This window comes from Penicillium subrubescens (assembly GCF_028828155.1).
Source record: "Penicillium subrubescens strain IBT 31985 chromosome Unknown utg000010l_segment0_segment0, whole genome shotgun sequence".
Lineage (NCBI taxonomy): Eukaryota > Fungi > Ascomycota > Eurotiomycetes > Eurotiales > Aspergillaceae > Penicillium > Penicillium subrubescens.
In genome coordinates, this window is record NW_026643160.1 from 2435942 (window position 1) to 2453077 (window position 17136).

At 47.6% G+C, this 17136-nt stretch overlaps 7 protein-coding genes across 7 annotated transcripts; 3 read left to right on the forward strand and 4 right to left on the reverse strand.

Moving 5' to 3' along the window:
* Positions 1-434: 434 nt before the first annotated feature.
* Positions 435-1640, reverse strand: N7473_012043 (uncharacterized protein; the record flags this gene model as incomplete). Its single annotated transcript, XM_057157982.1, has 1 exon — positions 435-1640. The coding sequence occupies one exon, from the start codon at positions 1638-1640 to the stop codon at positions 435-437; it is 1206 nt and encodes a 401-aa protein (XP_057003832.1).
* Positions 1641-2155: 515 nt separating this feature from the next.
* On the reverse strand, positions 2156-2839 carry N7473_012044 (uncharacterized protein; the record flags this gene model as incomplete). Its single annotated transcript, XM_057157983.1, has 1 exon — positions 2156-2839. The coding sequence occupies one exon, from the start codon at positions 2837-2839 to the stop codon at positions 2156-2158; it is 684 nt and encodes a 227-aa protein (XP_057003833.1).
* Positions 2840-3291: 452 nt separating this feature from the next.
* Positions 3292-4252, reverse strand: N7473_012045 (LITAF-like zinc ribbon domain-containing protein; the record flags this gene model as incomplete). Its single annotated transcript, XM_057157984.1, has 3 exons — positions 3292-3571; positions 3633-4170; positions 4225-4252. 3 exons carry the CDS (start codon positions 4250-4252, stop codon positions 3292-3294), a joined length of 846 nt encoding a protein of 281 aa, XP_057003834.1.
* Positions 4253-6200: 1948 nt separating this feature from the next.
* N7473_012046 (aldo/keto reductase) lies at positions 6201-7313 on the forward strand (the record flags this gene model as incomplete). The annotated part of the gene is made up of 5 exons (XM_057157985.1): positions 6201-6269; positions 6318-6328; positions 6390-6447; positions 6522-6758; positions 6819-7313. The coding sequence occupies 5 exons, from the start codon at positions 6201-6203 to the stop codon at positions 7311-7313; spliced, it is 870 nt and encodes a 289-aa protein (XP_057003835.1).
* A 1094-nt stretch (positions 7314-8407) lies between these two features.
* On the forward strand, positions 8408-9256 carry N7473_012047 (uncharacterized protein; the record flags this gene model as incomplete). The annotated part of the gene is made up of 2 exons (XM_057157986.1): positions 8408-8585; positions 8652-9256. The coding sequence occupies 2 exons, from the start codon at positions 8408-8410 to the stop codon at positions 9254-9256; spliced, it is 783 nt and encodes a 260-aa protein (XP_057003836.1).
* A 30-nt stretch (positions 9257-9286) lies between these two features.
* On the reverse strand, positions 9287-10054 carry N7473_012048 (uncharacterized protein; the record flags this gene model as incomplete). The annotated part of the gene is made up of 1 exon (XM_057157987.1): positions 9287-10054. The coding sequence occupies one exon, from the start codon at positions 10052-10054 to the stop codon at positions 9287-9289; it is 768 nt and encodes a 255-aa protein (XP_057003837.1).
* A 1462-nt stretch (positions 10055-11516) lies between these two features.
* Positions 11517-14028, forward strand: N7473_012049 (alpha-1,2-mannosidase family protein; the record flags this gene model as incomplete). The annotated part of the gene is made up of 5 exons (XM_057157988.1): positions 11517-11599; positions 11659-12200; positions 12252-12685; positions 12743-13509; positions 13569-14028. The coding sequence occupies 5 exons, from the start codon at positions 11517-11519 to the stop codon at positions 14026-14028; spliced, it is 2286 nt and encodes a 761-aa protein (XP_057003838.1).
* Between the last annotated feature and the right edge of the window lie 3108 nt (positions 14029-17136).

Below are 17136 nucleotides of genomic sequence, written 5' to 3' on the forward strand. Positions count from 1 at the left end.
TGGTGGTGTAAGTGAGAATGACATCGTGGTTTTAGCCGGGAAAATGGGTCGATTGAGAGTTCGGCTAAAATGCATAGACTGTTTTACATACTGTACAGAGCAGGATTTGACTCCTACTGTAATCTCTCCTGGCCGAGATAATTGATCGCGATGAGAGAAGGCGTTTCAGACCGTGAAGAATACCACAGTCATGAGAACAAAAATCTATGCTATTTAATGCGGTCTAATCAGAAAGAGACATTTAAATTATGAAGCAATGACAGGTCAATGATTGTTTGGAAAGGCTAAAAATGCTGTGGTAGTGCAGGAAAGTCACATTTTTCCAATTTATATTCAAGAGAGAATCAGCGATGAGATGAAAGAAATGAGGAATCAGAACATACCTCCCACCGAGAATAGTAGATACTTAATTGTAGAAAAATCGTAACGCATCATCAGAAGATCAGCCAGCTGGACCCCAAACTACTCCTGGGATCGTCACAAGTCGAAGAGTGATGGTCATCAAGAAGATCGAGGCCGTCCTCTTCAATGGCCTCCCCACTCAAACGGTCTTCAACAATGGAGTCCAGGGACAGAAGTTGAGGAGGCTTTTTCACTCTCAACGGTGCTGGGCAAATTATCGGAGTGGCTGGTCGATCGACCACCGACGCAGAATCTCGCACTGTCGGCAGTGGCGCATTGGCAGTGTTGGATACTAGAGAGGAAATCAAATGTGAGAACATGTCCACATACTCTTCGTCAAACTTATCTGGTAAATCACAGCCATTGTCCGACTTGTCATCGGCATCTGAGTCGTCATCAAGGAAAGTAAGAGAATTCGGGTCTTCTACCTCGCTTTCATAGTCCAAGTAAAAGCTATCATCTGATAGGTCGAAAAACGAATGCTCTGGCTCGGTGTCAGAGTAGAAACTGGTAGAAAAATTGATAGGGTTGCTGTATGGGTAATAGCTCTCAACTTCCATGGATGACTCGTCGGATAGGTCGAAGCGTGTCCAAGAGCAGAATTTGCTAGTATTAAGGCACTCCAGAGGGTGAGAAGGTCTGTCAATGCTAGTAGAGACAACACCATGCAAGGAATTGCGAGATTTCCGGGCACCTACCTGTGTTGAGGAAGGAGAGATATCTCTTGACGAGGATCCTTGACGTAGAGCTTTCCAAAGTTCAGCAGTATCTTCCTCTTCAGCCATACTACCTTCGGAAGGAGTCTTGTTATCGAGACTCGCTCCAGAGCTGGCCGTTGATGCAGTGCAGCTGTAGCAATCACAGCCGTGGTACTCCTGGGGAATCGGCGAAAAGTAATCTTTTTCTTCCTCGTCAATTGTGTTGATATTCATACGAACAGAAAGCTCGATGATGGGGACCGCCAAGTTCAGACCTTCGATTGTACGATAAGTCTTCAACCCGGAGGCGTTGTGATTTTGTTGAAAAACTGCATGTTGTAGCTCAAAATTGCACTGGCCACAAGTATCAGGTTCAAGTTCTGACAGAAGATCATGGGAAGTTTGAATGTGATTGCAGTATCCCGACAGACCTGCGTGGCTCAGCAGTCGGAGGCTGTTGGTGTACTCCTTACAGCTCGTCACCGTCCAGTTGGCGATGTGCCCGCACGCGGGATAATGGTGGTAGGTGTACAGACACATTGTGGCGTTTGATTGTAGTGGATATGAGCAACGGCTGCAGAGACAATACTGCTTGTTTATAGTAGAACAGGAAATAAGACAAGATGGAGAGGATTGTTGGTTGATGGAGGAGCGATTCCTGGGTACTAAATAAACTGCGACCGTTGTAATCGATAAAGTAGACAACAATCATTCAAAGACGAGTATAAAGACACTTGTGTTCAACAATAAAGAGAAACAAGATCCATTGTGAACCATTGGCAACGAAGCCATTGTTTCAGACCCGCCAAGGTCTTTGATTCGAACATTATAACAATGGACCAACAATAAAGATCAGTTTCAAAATTACCGAAAATTGTGGGAAGAACACCCAACAAAGCGGAGAATGGCAATCCTTTGGTATTGTGCGATAAAAGAAAAGAGATGGTTCTAATAATAGCGTGATAATGATCCAGTAATTCTCGAGGGACGATGGAAAGGCCACCAGGACAGCTCGAAACCGAAAGGGACAAATAATAATTCGCCCATCAAACACCTCAACTTTCAAGTTCCATCAAATACTTCACACCAGAGTCAAGTAACCACCAAGCAGCCGTTTCATGCATCCAGCGCAGCAACGGCTTTTCCAGTGGCATAGCCTGAGCCTCATCGGACCGTCTCCACATCAAAGTCTCACTAGAGAAGACAACTTCACTCTCTGTTTCCCGAACGCTTATAGCAAGCCGACCGTTGATAAACTCCATGTTCTTCATCTTCATTTCGAATTCCACCTTGTTCTTGGTACGCGTGATCACGCGATACACGCCACATACAAGATCCCCTTCATAAAAGTCCAGAGAAGAGAGATGAGATGCCTTAAAACTTCGCTGTTCCTCGGGAGTTCGACTGATGAGCCTGATCATTAAAGCTTGAGGGAATCGTGTAAACGCGGTCATGTTGCGACGGACGAGCTTGGTGAAAAGCCCCTCTGTAGGGATATTCTTAGGGAGCGCATCGCGCGAGACGGACTTTGATGAATGATCGTAGAGTGCAAAATACTCTTCCGTAAATATAGTTTCTGGGACAGATTCGATCTCTATCGGTTTCGGAGATGACGCTGAGAGCTTTCCACGGTGCGACTTGTGTTGGATGCGCGATGACAGCCTTTGGTGGAAAAGGTAGAAGTATACCGCCGAGCCGCCGGTGATGACGGCACTGGCTGTGACTATGAAGCGTATCATAGTGACTAGAGTCTTTGAGTCTTTGCTTTGATTTCTTCGTGCTTCGAGGTGAGAAGAGATGAGCAATATAGGGCGTCGATAAATTTTACCTGGTAAGGTGACCGCATCATCGGATCTGAGTAACCTCCGAACACGAGGAGGTCTTGGCGTCATGCGCCACTAACGCGAACCCATGGAATACATTTCCCAGCCTATCATTTGAGAAGAGATGGGGAGGATAAATGCATTTCTTTGGATTTATTTGTTTGTTCTCGAAGAAAAAGAAGTCATGGGTCCTATAGAATGATGTAGAACAATCATGAACTCAACCAGAATAACGAGGCAAAGTCCCTCGGAACCAAACACCATGGTGGCAATATAACACGAGTGGTATCACTTTAGAAGCGCAGAATAACACAAAAAAACAGGATAATTTAAAAACATGTAGAAATGAGAGCGCTCCAATTTCGACTTTACTGGTAAGTGTGGGTGGGTGGCGCAGACTGGGCCGGTGGTGACTGAACTGGCGGGGACTGAGGACCGTTCTGAGCAGCTTGAGGAGCCTGGGCAACAGGGTGTGCTCCGGGCATCTGGTTTGCTGAAATCTGGAATACTTGAATGCGTCCACTGTTATGCCAGCAGGCAAGCTTAGTACCGCAACCGCCGCAGTAGTGGTCGACATCCTTGAGCGAAGACATCAAGTACGGGATACATCCGAGGCAGCAGCAGAAGCATAGAACAGCAGCCCATCCACTATCGAGAAAGATTAATATCGAAAACTCTCCGCGCCAAGGGCTCTCTTTTTTCAACTCACTGTGTAGTCATGCCAGTCACAGGCTCTACGCGAGTCATCTCTCGGCGTCCACAGGCAGGGCAGTCCACGGGGCAAGGTGCTGACTGAAGGGCATGCAAGGGGACTGCGGTCGCATATCCACTGGGATGGCCGTAGGGCGTATAGTACATCTGCTGCTGGGGATGTTGTTGCATCTGTTGGGGGCCTGGCTGGCCTGGGTATGTCTTTCCATCAGAGGGGTATTGGGCCTGAGCTTGGTTGAAATAGCTCTGTTGCTGTTGAATCTGATCGACCGGCTGGCCATTGTATGCTTTTTCAGGGGCGGTAGGAGGGTTATTGACAGGGATAGGTGCTTCGTGTTCCTGTCGCGACTTTTCGTAGGTCGGCAGCAGAGTGCCCGATTGTTCTGAGGAGGGGGACAAAGGGGTGATGCCAGTAGGCTCGGGGCTAATTGGACCGATCGAATCTTGCGTTTGATGGGAGAATTGAGCGGGCGCAGGACTGGGCATCGGGCTGACTTGCGGGCTAATAGGGTGGTGGTGCTCAACAGGAATGAGTCCTACAAGGGTTAATTGACTGGATCGCAAGTTGCGGGGGAGCTGCATGGATTCACCTTCGCTGTCAGGTCTTTGGTTTGACATTGTGAATGGATTATTTGACTGGTAGTTCTACCAGCGGGTTGTGTGGCAATGGTAGGATGTGCTTTCACGGGTGTATGTAGCAGGAAAGTCTGAATGAAATTGAGTCGCACGATGGGGGCGGCGCTTACACTTTATTATTGCAAGCTCCAAATAAAATTCACGGAGTCGGACATGAACATGGTTCTGGTTCATGAACGTTACCCATAATTAGCGTGTCCTGTTCCATGGTCATGGCTGATACCTGTACGATACTCGCCATGAAAAAATACAGACGATGGAGAAGTCAGTTTGAGGCAGAATTTCTTCGAGCACTGCCTGTTTTTGTCGAATTATTCCGTTAACACTCTCGAAATAACGGATTGAGGCTATGTATTTACCAGCCAGTTGTATTAATTATGTACAATCTAGATTCCTCATGAACCATAAGTTCGATCGGGATGTTTTGTTTCGATAAGCGTAGATTCTTTCACCGTCGCCTATTCGGTTTCAATTTTCTCCAGTCTTCTCGAACAGAGGAATTTGATTTTCCTTACCATATCATGGTCCCTCAAGAGGCAAAAGAGACAGGGAGGCTATGTACATATACTGGTACTGTACAGAGTGTTTGAGCTGCGGCTCAGGCTGTGCCAAGACTGCGCCCAGTCGTATTCCCGAATTTGCCTGACCCTTACAAGCTTGCAAGGGTCCACTACCCCTTTCAAGAATCCTGTGAAGACTTCGTTTGAGTGAGATTTTAATCTTATAGTCTAACAACAAGGGCACATAGTCTTGAACTACCGAAGGTCTTGGCAGTAAGATCTGAAGTTCAACATGAAAAAAGAGATAATATACTTGGCTGGGGTAGGAAACGTTGAATAATGAAGCAGTTACCACAGACCCTATGGAACAGAAGCGCCAGTCAAGCGTTGTAGGTGCCTGGAGTAGTCTTTCGGTAGCCTATGTAAGTTCAGCTAGCCATAAACTGTGGTACTGGTATGTACAGCAGGCAGGTCTTGCTCCCCTTGATACATGACAGTCGACGAGAGCTTCAACTGGCAACACGGGCACAGGAGGAGCCTTAGATCGCTGAAGAGGCCGTGTAATAAGCTCAGATTTGCATTGCGATTTCGAGCATTCGCTAACTAGTGCAGTTCATACTGTATTCCACCTGCTCTGATAGTATTACTTTTTCAGATCAGCAACGGGATATTTGGCCCCCAAGGCTGACTTTTTGTCTGCTAGCAGCCTAGCCAGCGTAACGCCGACCCACCTATTTCATTGTACAATACTCGTACGAGCGTTGTGTACAGCCTTATGACCTGACTTTCTTAAATCTATCCCTAATAGCCGATTGACTAGCAAATCATACCTGGAGGCACGCTCGACAAAGTATAAGCGTCTTGAGTAGTTAACTATAAGCGATCAATTAGGTCATTCATCTGAAGCTCTTAAGCAATTTTAAGCTCCGTGCTAACAGGCGTTTGGTATGGACCACAATAACATGAACCGGATACAGTACGATGTCAAATCGAGAGCTACCCAACGAACATCGAGGAATAGGAAAATGAAAGTTGACCATTTACGAAAGTATTAGAAGGCAAGTATAGACTCGCAAGATAGTATTAAACAGTTTTCTTTTAAAGCATTGTGAAGCACACATTTGATTGACGATTAACGAATCTCCGAGACCTACTGCAGTTTGAAGCCTCGGACTTACCATTACAAGAAAAGAAGATGGCATGCCCGAGCGCCAACCGCGAACAGCAATGCAATCGGTCAGATAATGATAAAGGAGTTCAAAACAAGTTGCTTCGAAGGAGTTAAACGGAGGCAACTCGATTATCCCCGGCTGCGGTGGTCATTGTCATTGCCGTGTATGTGGGCCGAGTTATAAAGGGTCTCCATTTACCCATCATGTCACTCAACTTTTCTCATATCAACTATTCCATCAACCAAGTCAATGCAACGAATGGCCACCACAATTAATTCAACTATAAAGCTAGCCAGCGGCTACGAGATCCCCCGTCTAGGCTTTGGAGTGAGTGCTTCCCAAGTCAATCCAGCGCCAAAAACTAATTGATCTCAGGTCTACAAAACGTAAAACAACCCCGCAGCCTCCCCATCTCAACCCCACCAAAGCTAACAATACTGCGATCAGCCCCCCAGAAGAGACGGAGCGATGCTGTCTTGAAGCGCTCGAAGCTGGCTACCGCCACGTAGGTACTTCAATACTAGCCGCAATTGAATCGCAACGTTTCCTGCTCCTACTCGTTTCTGACGACCAACACAGATTGATTCTGCGGCAGTGTACAAGAATGAAGCTGGTTGTGGCAATGCGATTCGCGCATCGTCCATCCCGCGTGACCAGATATTCTTCACTTCCAAAGTGATTAATATCAGCTATGATGAAGCAAAGGCAACTGTTGACCAGAGTCTTGCCCTGACAAAACTCGAGTACATCGACCTGATGCTTCTCCACAAGCCAATGGCGGGTGGCTCCGAGAATCGCAAGGGTGCTTGGAAAGCGGTACGCAGTTTCACCCCGTATTAAATCTGGGTTTTTTGCTAAAAATTCGATTTTCCCCAGTTGGTCGAGGCTGTTGAAGCCGGCAAAGTACGCTCAATCGGTGTCAGTAACTACGGTGTCCACCACCTGGACGAGCTAGAGCAATACATTCGCGAACTTGAAGCCGAGCGCGGCGGCAAGGGCAAGGGAGGCATTATTAGTATCAACCAGGTCGAACTTCATCCTTGGCTCGCTCGGAAAGATATTGTCGATTGGTGTACGCAGCGTAGCGTTGCTCTCCAGGCTTACGCGCCCATTGTGCGAGGCGCCCGCTTTGAGGAACCGTCCGTCAAGAAGCTAGCGGAGAAGTACGACAAAACGCCAGCTCAGGTTCTTATTCGTTGGAGTCTGGATAAGGGATTTATTCCGTTGCCGAAGAGTGTTACGCCGTCGCGCATTATTGCTAATGCGGATGTTTTTGACTTCAAGTTGACACCGGAGGAGGTTCAGGAGCTGGAGACGGATGAATACAGCCCTTGTGCGTGGGATCCGACAGTGACAAAGCTGGAGGAATAGATGGGGTGTTTGGATGGACCGAATTGACACTGTGTTCTCTGTCTGTCATCCACGAATATGATACTCTAGTTGCCATTTGACAGTTTAAAGTATCAAGAGTTTAAGAGTCAATACTTGTGTTGTCTTTTCCTTGGTAAAGCCGTCTTTGTTGATGATGATGACCAATTTATCGCTCATTATGATCGTCTGTCGTACGGGGTGCAGTACTTTTTTGATATCCTTGAGTAAAGTCCGAATAGTCATTCGCAGTTTACCGGGATTTTCCCCAGCAAATCGGCCTCTGCTGATCCTACCATAGTCTCATTTGACATCACTACCCTCAACGATTCACATTTGACATGCACTTGAATACACTTCTGACTTTTGTCCAGCTCCAGACTATCAACGTTCTATCCGAAAGAGCGGTCTGGCCAAACCTTTGCACTATCAATGCATGGTGCTATTTCCGTTACCATGTGCAATCAACAACCAGGCTTTCATCAGCCAAGTATAGGGTCGTCGCATAAAACTAAGACGAAGAGAGTTTGGTTAAACTAAACTGGCTGAACGGACAGGCCCGGCACAGCGGGAAAATCCACAGAGGGGCCGAAAGGCGTTCATGTAGTCAGACCGGGGATCTGCACATCTACCCGAATGGCTGAAGGGGAGATATTCATATGACAGCCTCATATGCCTGATAAGATTCAAGAACGGAGAACAGAGACTCTTCAGGTGCGTTACCAATCATTCAGGTCAACCTCAATGGCTGACTGAAATGGGATCAGAGGACAAGGAAAAGAAAATAACAAAAGCTGAAATGGCACCATCATCTGACCCTGCGCTGGAATCAGGGACTTGTGCCCGTTCACGGGTCAGAAGTACAATATCGCCACACCTAGACGCGGTCAGTCAAACAGTCGTAGACTAGCAGTCATTGTCCCAGTTTCCCGTCAGCTGTGAGATTGACTATTCCAGCGGCGTGCAGGACGAGCAGGGTTGGGGCGGGGTAGCTTTAGAAGGCCTCGACCGTGGGAGGCTTATCTGCAAGACGCAGCCTAGAACTCTCGAGAATCATCCTGCGCACAGCCGATCATGCGAAGACTCCCAGGTCCTGAATGTCATTTTCTTATTTCCTGCCCTATAACCGATATAACTCCAAACCCTTGAGCGAATATACACATAAAGTTCTCTGGTATTTACTGGGCATCATTTTTACATCTGTAGGGCGGAGACACAAAAAACGACAGATGGAAAGGGAGAAGGACCGATTTGGCGAGGAAGACTTTAGGCAAGGTACGGAGTTTCTTTATAGCGTTTGACAACTGACAAATACTAATATGAAGAGTCGGCTCTGACTAGGTCTCGAGGTTTTGGATAACGAGATGGGTAAGGATGACTGGCTTATTGCCTTCGCACCCATCACCCTCATCTCGACAGGAGGATTCCTCGCGACAAACTTCTTTCGAAATCGCGAAAGCACAGGCGACATAGACTACCTCCTAGAACCGCAATGGGCGCATGATAATGACATCAAGAAGCCATTACAGAGTGCCATCACCCGAGCAGCCCGACACCTCGGATTCATCGACGACTGGGTAAACGAGGAACTCGCTTTTTTCGTGCCGGATCAGTTCCGGCAGCTCCTGTTTGAAAAGGCCGAGGAGCAGAACATTGTTTTATGGGAAGGGACACATCTTCGAGTTTTGGCCGTGCCGTTGGAATGGGCGCTCGAGCGGAAGCTACGTCGCATCCACAATAGCAAGAGGCACGCAAAACGTGCGTCTGATGTCGCCGATGTGCTTGCGATCCTGAAGCATCTGCGGACACAGAATGATGGGCCTTTGGACAGAGAGAATATCCGAACCCTGAATATCTGCTCCTTCGAAATAGCCCCCGACCAGACAACGATGAATGAGATCGCTACTGCTTATCAAGAGCAATATAACGAGGAAGCTTTTTCCTGATAAATGCACGGCATCCCTCATGCGACCGCTCTAAACAGTGTAGAAATGGCCGGTGTCGATGATGATGTTTCTCTCTGCGAATATAGGATTCTCACCCCCTTCTTCAAGCACAAGTCTGCCCGACGAGTCTAGAAAGTCTGTCGGCAGATTGGCCAGCGCGTCCACATCAATCGGAGCCACCCTCCTGGTCCAGCTAGGAGGGGTCTCCGGAGTGAAAGACGGCAAAGGGTCCTCGAATGTTTTCCGGTATATGTGCTTGCTTTTATCGCGCCGCATGCCCAAGCTCATACGCCAGTTGAACGCTCGCGCCAGTTCCTCTGCAATGCAGGCCAGAATGGCGTACCGCACTGGGTCCACGTCATGAGGGTCTGGTATCCGATGCGCTGCCCACGACCCACGCGACTGGTACCAGAAGTACTCCACCTCCGACCCGATCGCATAGAACTCCCGCGCCACCACAGCCTCATATATCCGATATAGAGCACGCAGAGGTGTGTCTCGAGCACGCCACAGCGGTACAGAGCGCATATTAGTGAGGTCGGCGGCCGCCTTCCGGGACTGCAGAAGCGGGACATTGTTCAACATGGTCTTGACGGGGACCGGCGCGGGGAGACGGAGGTGCCATGTCGGTAGCGGAATCAGCAGACGGAGCAAGGCTAGGAAAGGGTGTTTATGCCGGTGACGGAGACGTGTGAGGGTGCCGCGAAGTTGGAGAGGTGACTCGAGATTGTAGACGAATCTCCGCAGACGCATCCACCAGGTGATTCGGGGCTTCGGACGATTCCGAGGCGCCATCATCCAGGCAGGCTAACAGGCTAGCGGGCTCGAGCGGGTTTGGGAGAGTCAGGGCATGATGGGTCACGCTTTGGGGAGTGCTCGCATGGTCAAGCGTTCTGGTGACATTTTCGATGTCATTTCCCCGTGACCTTTGGGCTGGGGTTCAAATGAGCTTAACGATCCGACCAGGACGCTAGTCCTAATTGGGTAATAATAGGTGCCTCATCGGAATGGCTGCAATGCTTGTCTGCCCAAAGTTTACAGATTAGACACGAGTCAAACTATATTGGAATAGTCTCATATAAGGTGAAGTGAGTTCAATATCTCTCACTTAATCAAGCTTTCTGGTTGTGTACCAGTAAGTCTTATCCTTCAATCTTGTATCTACAAGTTCATCTCATGTAGAATACCACTCCTTGTTTGGCACCCCTTCTTAGGTACCAACTATTCTCATTTTCCATGCCCTTTGAGATCAACTCTTCATATATCTCATCTTCAATTGAACCTTCTCTCACATGACTGATTCATCTGATATTGCGACATCAAAGCCTTAAGTCTATGAGGATGTAAATAAACAGCCATACCCAAACTTTTGACTTTCCTTACTCCGTCCCCAGCCAACCAGCTCCACACGTGGACTGGTCCCTGATCGACCCATGTGAACCCACCGAAGCCGCTGATTTGGTCCACCCGCCCAGGTAGCAGCATTCCCATACTTCACGGACCCCTGATTGGAACCTGAACCACTTTTCACTTACAGTAGTAGGGAAAAAAAATGCAACAATCGGCATTCTGCCCTGCCTGAACTGGTTAAATCAAAACGGTATCTCTAACGACTCACATCTCCCTCTGTTCCCAGGTGCAGCCTGGATTGGAATTGCAATGGTTAATTTCCTCCCCGTGGAACAAAACATCCTCCCCGTTGCACAACACAGATTGTATTTCTTACTGTACTTCATGCTAAATTCAAGATAAACTGTTATTCTGTAAGATGACTGGCTATGATATGGTTCTAGCGGGACCGTGGGCGTCGGGCGAAATTGGTGATTTGCTTGGAGCCTTGCATTCCTAACCCTAGCGAGCCTAGCACTATCCACAGTAATAAAGATTATTCAATTCTGGTTACATCTCTACCCAAGAAAGATCATGTCTAGTGGGAACGTGAGAGCGGGGAGGTACCACATCCTGTGCAGTGTCCACGGTACTCGGCACATGCGATGAGTCGCAGGATCGTCTGGCAGGGGTGCTTTAGAGGGTTGAGGCAGGTGCTATTTCCCGCAAATAGACAGGTAGCGAGCGCCGCACAAGGTTTATTCCTCTTCTCTTCTTCGTACTTGTGCAGAAGGAAGCATTGGGTTTGAATGCGCGGGGTTGATCTGAGCTTGTACATCCAAGCAACGGTCATCGTACAGCATCAGGTGTGCTGTGCAACACACAACGAGTCTGCGCTTCAAATTGAAGGACCTCTGAGTTGAATCTCATCATGAAGTCCTTCAAGATGCTGACTGGTCTCACTTTGCTGGCACTGTCTGCGGCGAACGACCTCACCAAGCATGTCGATGTCTTGTAAGTTTCACCAAAATCTCATTTCGTGAAGAAAGCGAGGAGTTCTGACATTCTATTAGCATGGGAACACAAAGCGGGGGCAATGATTTCCCTGGAGCAGCAAGACCATTTGGTATGGTCAAGCTGGGCCCTGATCTTCTTCAGTCTGGTACAGATTCATACGCAGGATATCTACCCACTGGCAAGTTCTCCGGCTTCAGCTTGATGCACGAACAGGGTACTGGAGGTGCTCCCAAATACGGTACTGTCTCGCAACTACCACTGGTGGGAAACATCACCGATCCTCTGTCCAACATCACTGTCGCTAGGTCTGGAACCGACAAGGGCTCTGTTGGATACTACAATGCCCAGACAGCAGATGGCGTTGAGGTTGAGCTGAGTTCTTCTGCCCGGGCAGGAATCTACCGATATACCTTCCCCAGTGACTCGGAGAAGAATATCCTGGTAGATGTCTCGCATGTGCTGCCATCTTTCCGTGGCCAAGGGCTTGGGCAGAACTATGAAGGTGGAAACTTAACTATCTTTGCAGATGGCCATTATGAAGGTCTCGGAACCTACAACAATGGATGGAATGAGGCTCCCAATTGGACCATCTATTTCTGTGAGTGTAATTTATGGAGAAATGACTCAATGGGAGTGCTAATATAACCAGGTGGCTATTTTGAATCTGCTGCAACAAACAATAAAACCTATCTCGCAACGGGTGCATCCCCAAGCATCGAGAAGTCAGGTGGCTCTGTCTCATCCACTTCGAACTCTACTCGAGTTGGTGCACTATTCATCTTCAGTGAGAAAGAAGTAATTTCTCGTGTTGGAATTTCGTGGATCTCCACAGAGCAAGCCTGTGACAATGTGAACCAAGAGATTCCGGCGGGCACGAGCTTTGCTACTGTCGTTGACGAGGCTGTCTCTGAATGGAACGAGAAAGTCCTTTCCAAGATCACCACAACCAATACCAATGATACCAGCCTGAGTCTGCTATACACCTCTCTCTACTTCATGCATCTCATCCCCACAAACCAGACGGGTGAGAACCCCGGCTGGGAGTCAGACGAGCCATATTATCAGGACATCTTCACTTTCTGGGTAAGCTGAATACATCAGACTGAAAAATATCAAGTTGAACACCACTAATGAGCCCAGGATCTCTTCCGTTGCTCAACATCTCTCATGCAAGTCCTCCAGCCGACTGCCTACGAAGAGCAAATCCGCTCATTGATCGACATCTGGCGACACGATGGCTACCTTCCTGACGCACGGTCATCCAACTACAACGGCCGCACGCAAGGAGGCTCCAACGCCGACAATATTCTCGCCGATGCATATGTCAAAGGTGTACGCGGGTCCGTCAACTGGGAAGACGGCTACAAAGCCATGGTCAAAGACGCCGAAGTCACTCCCCAAAATAATCCCGTCGATCACATGGCACCAGACTCATCCAACCACGAGGGTCGTGGTGCATTGCCCGACTGGCTCAGTCTTGGGTACATCACGCCCAAGTACAGTCGCGCCGCCAGCCGGGCTGTCGAGTACGCGGCGAATGACTTTAGTCTGTACCAGGTTGCGTCTGGACTGAAGAAGGACCAGGATGCGAAGAAGTACCTGAATCGGTCTCGAAATTGGCGTAACCATTGGAATCCTAAGCAGACGTCGCTTGGATACTCGGGTTTTGTCGTCCCGCGGAATACGACTGGTTTCATTGAGACTGATCCCTTGAAGGATAGTGGGTACTGGGGAGATCCGTACTATGAAGCGAGTTCGTGGGCATACTCTTGGGCGGATGTTCATGATATGCAGCACTTGATCAAGTTGATGGGAGGTGCTGAGACGGTAGTCAACCGGTTGAACACCATGTTCACCGAGGGTGCTAGTGGATCGAGTGGGATTATCTTCGATTCTACTAACGAGCCGTGAGTATATCTACTTCCGCCCACAACATCGAAAATATCAAACTAATAGACATCGACAGAATGTTCAAAATTCCATATCTATACAATTACGTTGGTCGCCAGGACCTATCTGTCTCCCGGTCCCGCAAAGTCGCCAAAAGTGACTATTCCACCGGCGTGTCAGGCCTTCCCGGCAACAGCGACGCCGGAGCGATGCAAACCTGGCTGTTGTGGAATATGATCGGTCTGTATCCGATCACAGGACAAACAACATTCCTCATTCATTCGCCGTGGTTCGCGTCCATGACTATCGATCTCGGCAGTAACAAAAAGTTAAAAATCACATCAACAGGTGGTGATGGCAATGGTGATAAGGATTACTACGTGCAGAGCTTGAAAGTCAACGGTAAGCCGTGGAAGAAGAATTGGTTGACTTGGGATGACATCTTCGCCAAGGGAGGCACACTTGAATTTGAACTGGGATCTACTGCGAAGAATTGGACGATGGGCGAGTTGCCGCCGAGTCCAGCATCGGAGTAGATCGATGTACTTATAGCATATCACATACCCTATATATACTTGCTTTAGATGCTACAGGCTAAATTCTCACGTTCCGTGATTGAACCCTGTTCTTCATAATCATTGGATAGTTATCCCGTCTCAGCCTATCTATTTCTCCCTCCATACCTTGGGTTTTTATACTCTCTTAGTAATCTTCTTCGTATGCTGCCATTTACGGGTAATGGTATCCGGAACTTCGAACGGTCTTTTATCCCATTAGTTAGAACTTTGTCACCTGTCATTCTTAGTCACCTATGTTGCTTGAGCCCGTCATATTGTTTGATGGTTTTTACTCTCCTCGGTGGACCTGTGATGATTGGGCAAAGAGATGATATGCGGCCCTGGTCCATGGGTGCATGGTGGCGAGACCCCGCATCTGTACTTCGGTTGGAACTTTAGAGCTACCGGTCGACATCATACTTGGAGTGTCCGAGATCAGACTCACTAATGGCCCCTGGCTCGAACAAAAACCTGTTGATTATTAATTCGGGTCATTTATAAGAGTTAGGATCCTGCGGCTCAGCAAATAATTTGACAATCTTCAACTATCTTAATTCACTTGAAGTTTCCAACCCAATTGGATAAATCTTCACCAAAACAGATCCTACAATGGCTGCCATGCTTGAACTACAGAGTGCTACGACCCAATTATACCCTAGTACAGAATACACACTTCCAACAACAAGGGACCCGATTCTTCCACCGGGTTCTTCCCACGTCACCCGCAGCGAAAAAGAATCACTCCTCAAGACCTTACGAGAGAGACAAACCACAAAGAAACCGACAAACAACCAAACAGAGCACGAATTCAAACCTCAAGCAAAAAGAAGAAAGTCCTGCCATGGCCCAGGCCCCCAAATTCCCCGTGGATCCATCAGCCCGGAGAGGGCTCGACACCTAGAACGCAACCGTGTCGCAGCAAACAAATGCAGACTGAAAAAGAAGAGAGAACACGAGCAAATCCAAGGTATATTGGAGAACGAGACAGTCCGACGAGACATGCTACTAGCAGATGTAGACGTCTTGAAAGAGGAACTATGGTGTCTCAAAAACCGGATCTTCGAACATGCGAATTGCGATGATCACCATATTAGCAGCCAACTCTCGAAGATGAATCAAGATCTACTTGAATCAAGCTCACGGCGAAGTTCGTCATCGTCTTTCTCGGATAGTGTTTCTTCTGGTGGGTTGGAGGAAGGGGCGATGCCGTGTTTGGATGTGTCTGCGAGTTTCCCGGAGTGGGGGAATTTCTCGAAGACGTTGCCGGTTTATGATCAGGATAATTGTGGAGGGTATTTTGATGAGTTGCTTGATAACTTTGTTGATGTTACCCAGATTTAGGGCGTGTTTTGTTTCTTTTCTTCATGTATAACTACTGTACATACTTAATTTGTCATGAGACTGATGATAATAAATTTCATAAATCTTTGATGTCATCCATATTACAAAAGTACGATCTCGACCTACTAGATGTGATAAATCGAGCGGATTTTACATGCGATGATGAATGGGTGAATTTTCCGAGCACAAGTGTACCTGGATCTTTGATCAAGATCTACAATTCAAGGAGAATTCAAGTAATGAATAATACACGGGGAAGCAACGGATGGTCTCACCTGCCAATGACGATCAAAACTGGATATCTGGACAGACAGTGTTCAATATTGGGGTATGATAATCATAGGGCGCATAGAGCCGGACAATCTATAGGGGTCTAGAGGAGATACTGCACTGCTTTGAATACATTTCCCCACTACTTTCTAGCAGTTTCATGGAAACGCGTATGTGGGGATCTGCAACCATTCAGACGTTTTCGGATTCTTCATCCTGTCTGATCTGGAGAATCAAAAGTTGGTTACCTGATCGGAACAGCCGGGATATGGCTATGGGTAAGCTTCCGATTGATGGGAACGGATAGCCACCCAATTGTATACTGTAGGGCTGGCGCTCAAGTGGAGCCACCATCAAGCTTACTTGCCACCAAGGTCGAGAGCTCCCGGGAAGTAGCGATCATTGTTAGTAGTTAGTTACTTGTTTGAGTACTTGTTGACTAAGTATTTTCCAGGATATTATGACAGCGGTGGCTGGTTTTTCCCCTTCCTGCTGCCACTGATCTGTTGGCCTTGATATAGCTAATCACGAGGTCCCTTATCATTTTATGAGAGGAAGTACTTCCTGGTTCTATCTTGACTCTTTTCAATATCACTCTTTGTCTTCGGGCGCAGCCGGCCACGACACTGTTATTAAGCTTCCAGATAGGTTCTTATGACGCTTCTGTTGTTATGAATTATGGAGCCTTCTAAAGTATGTCGTGTCTAACTAATCTTTGGCTCTCAAATGCCTATCTCTGGCTCGGTTCACCATCAGTGACACATTCGAACCACGGAGAGGTCAATTAAAATAGGCTGTGCTGAAGCAAATTCACGAGCTTATTTGAAGTTTCGGTCCAGGGAAATGACAGACTCGTTGGGATGCTTCAAGTCTTGACTGGATAATACAACGAGGCGGCAACAGCATCGGGGAATACCGCGCAGTCCAACTCAAGCCATTCCAAGTACGATGATATTGCAGATTTTTTCATAGGAGTACTTAAATTAATGCACTCGAATCATCATGAGACTCAATAGATGCACAAGCGTTGGGGCACGAACCTTTACATGGAGGAGAAAAGCAAGTACGTGGTGATTCTTCGGGGATATCATGAAGTGTTATTAAAGGGTGAGGCTGATTCGGCGACTAAGCCAATTGAATTGAACTTATCACCTTTCCTTTTCGGCAACTTTGAGGTAGGAGCGTATTAGATAGTATGCTAGCTCATTGGATAAAGAGTGCCCTGCACACCGTCTACGCGGTTTACTAAGGACATAACATACGTACATCAACTTGAATTGAATATGGAACTCCGCCAGTAGAACTATGTATAAATTATTTGGACTTATCAACATCTAGACTCGGAGACCGGGTTTTGGTGTGGGTTGGAAAAGCCCCTTTGCAAATATCATCATCCATGATTGCAATAGACGTGGGGGAACAGATCACCAGCAGTTTCAATCATGAAAAAGAACGAATTGGTTCTCGTGTCTCAGA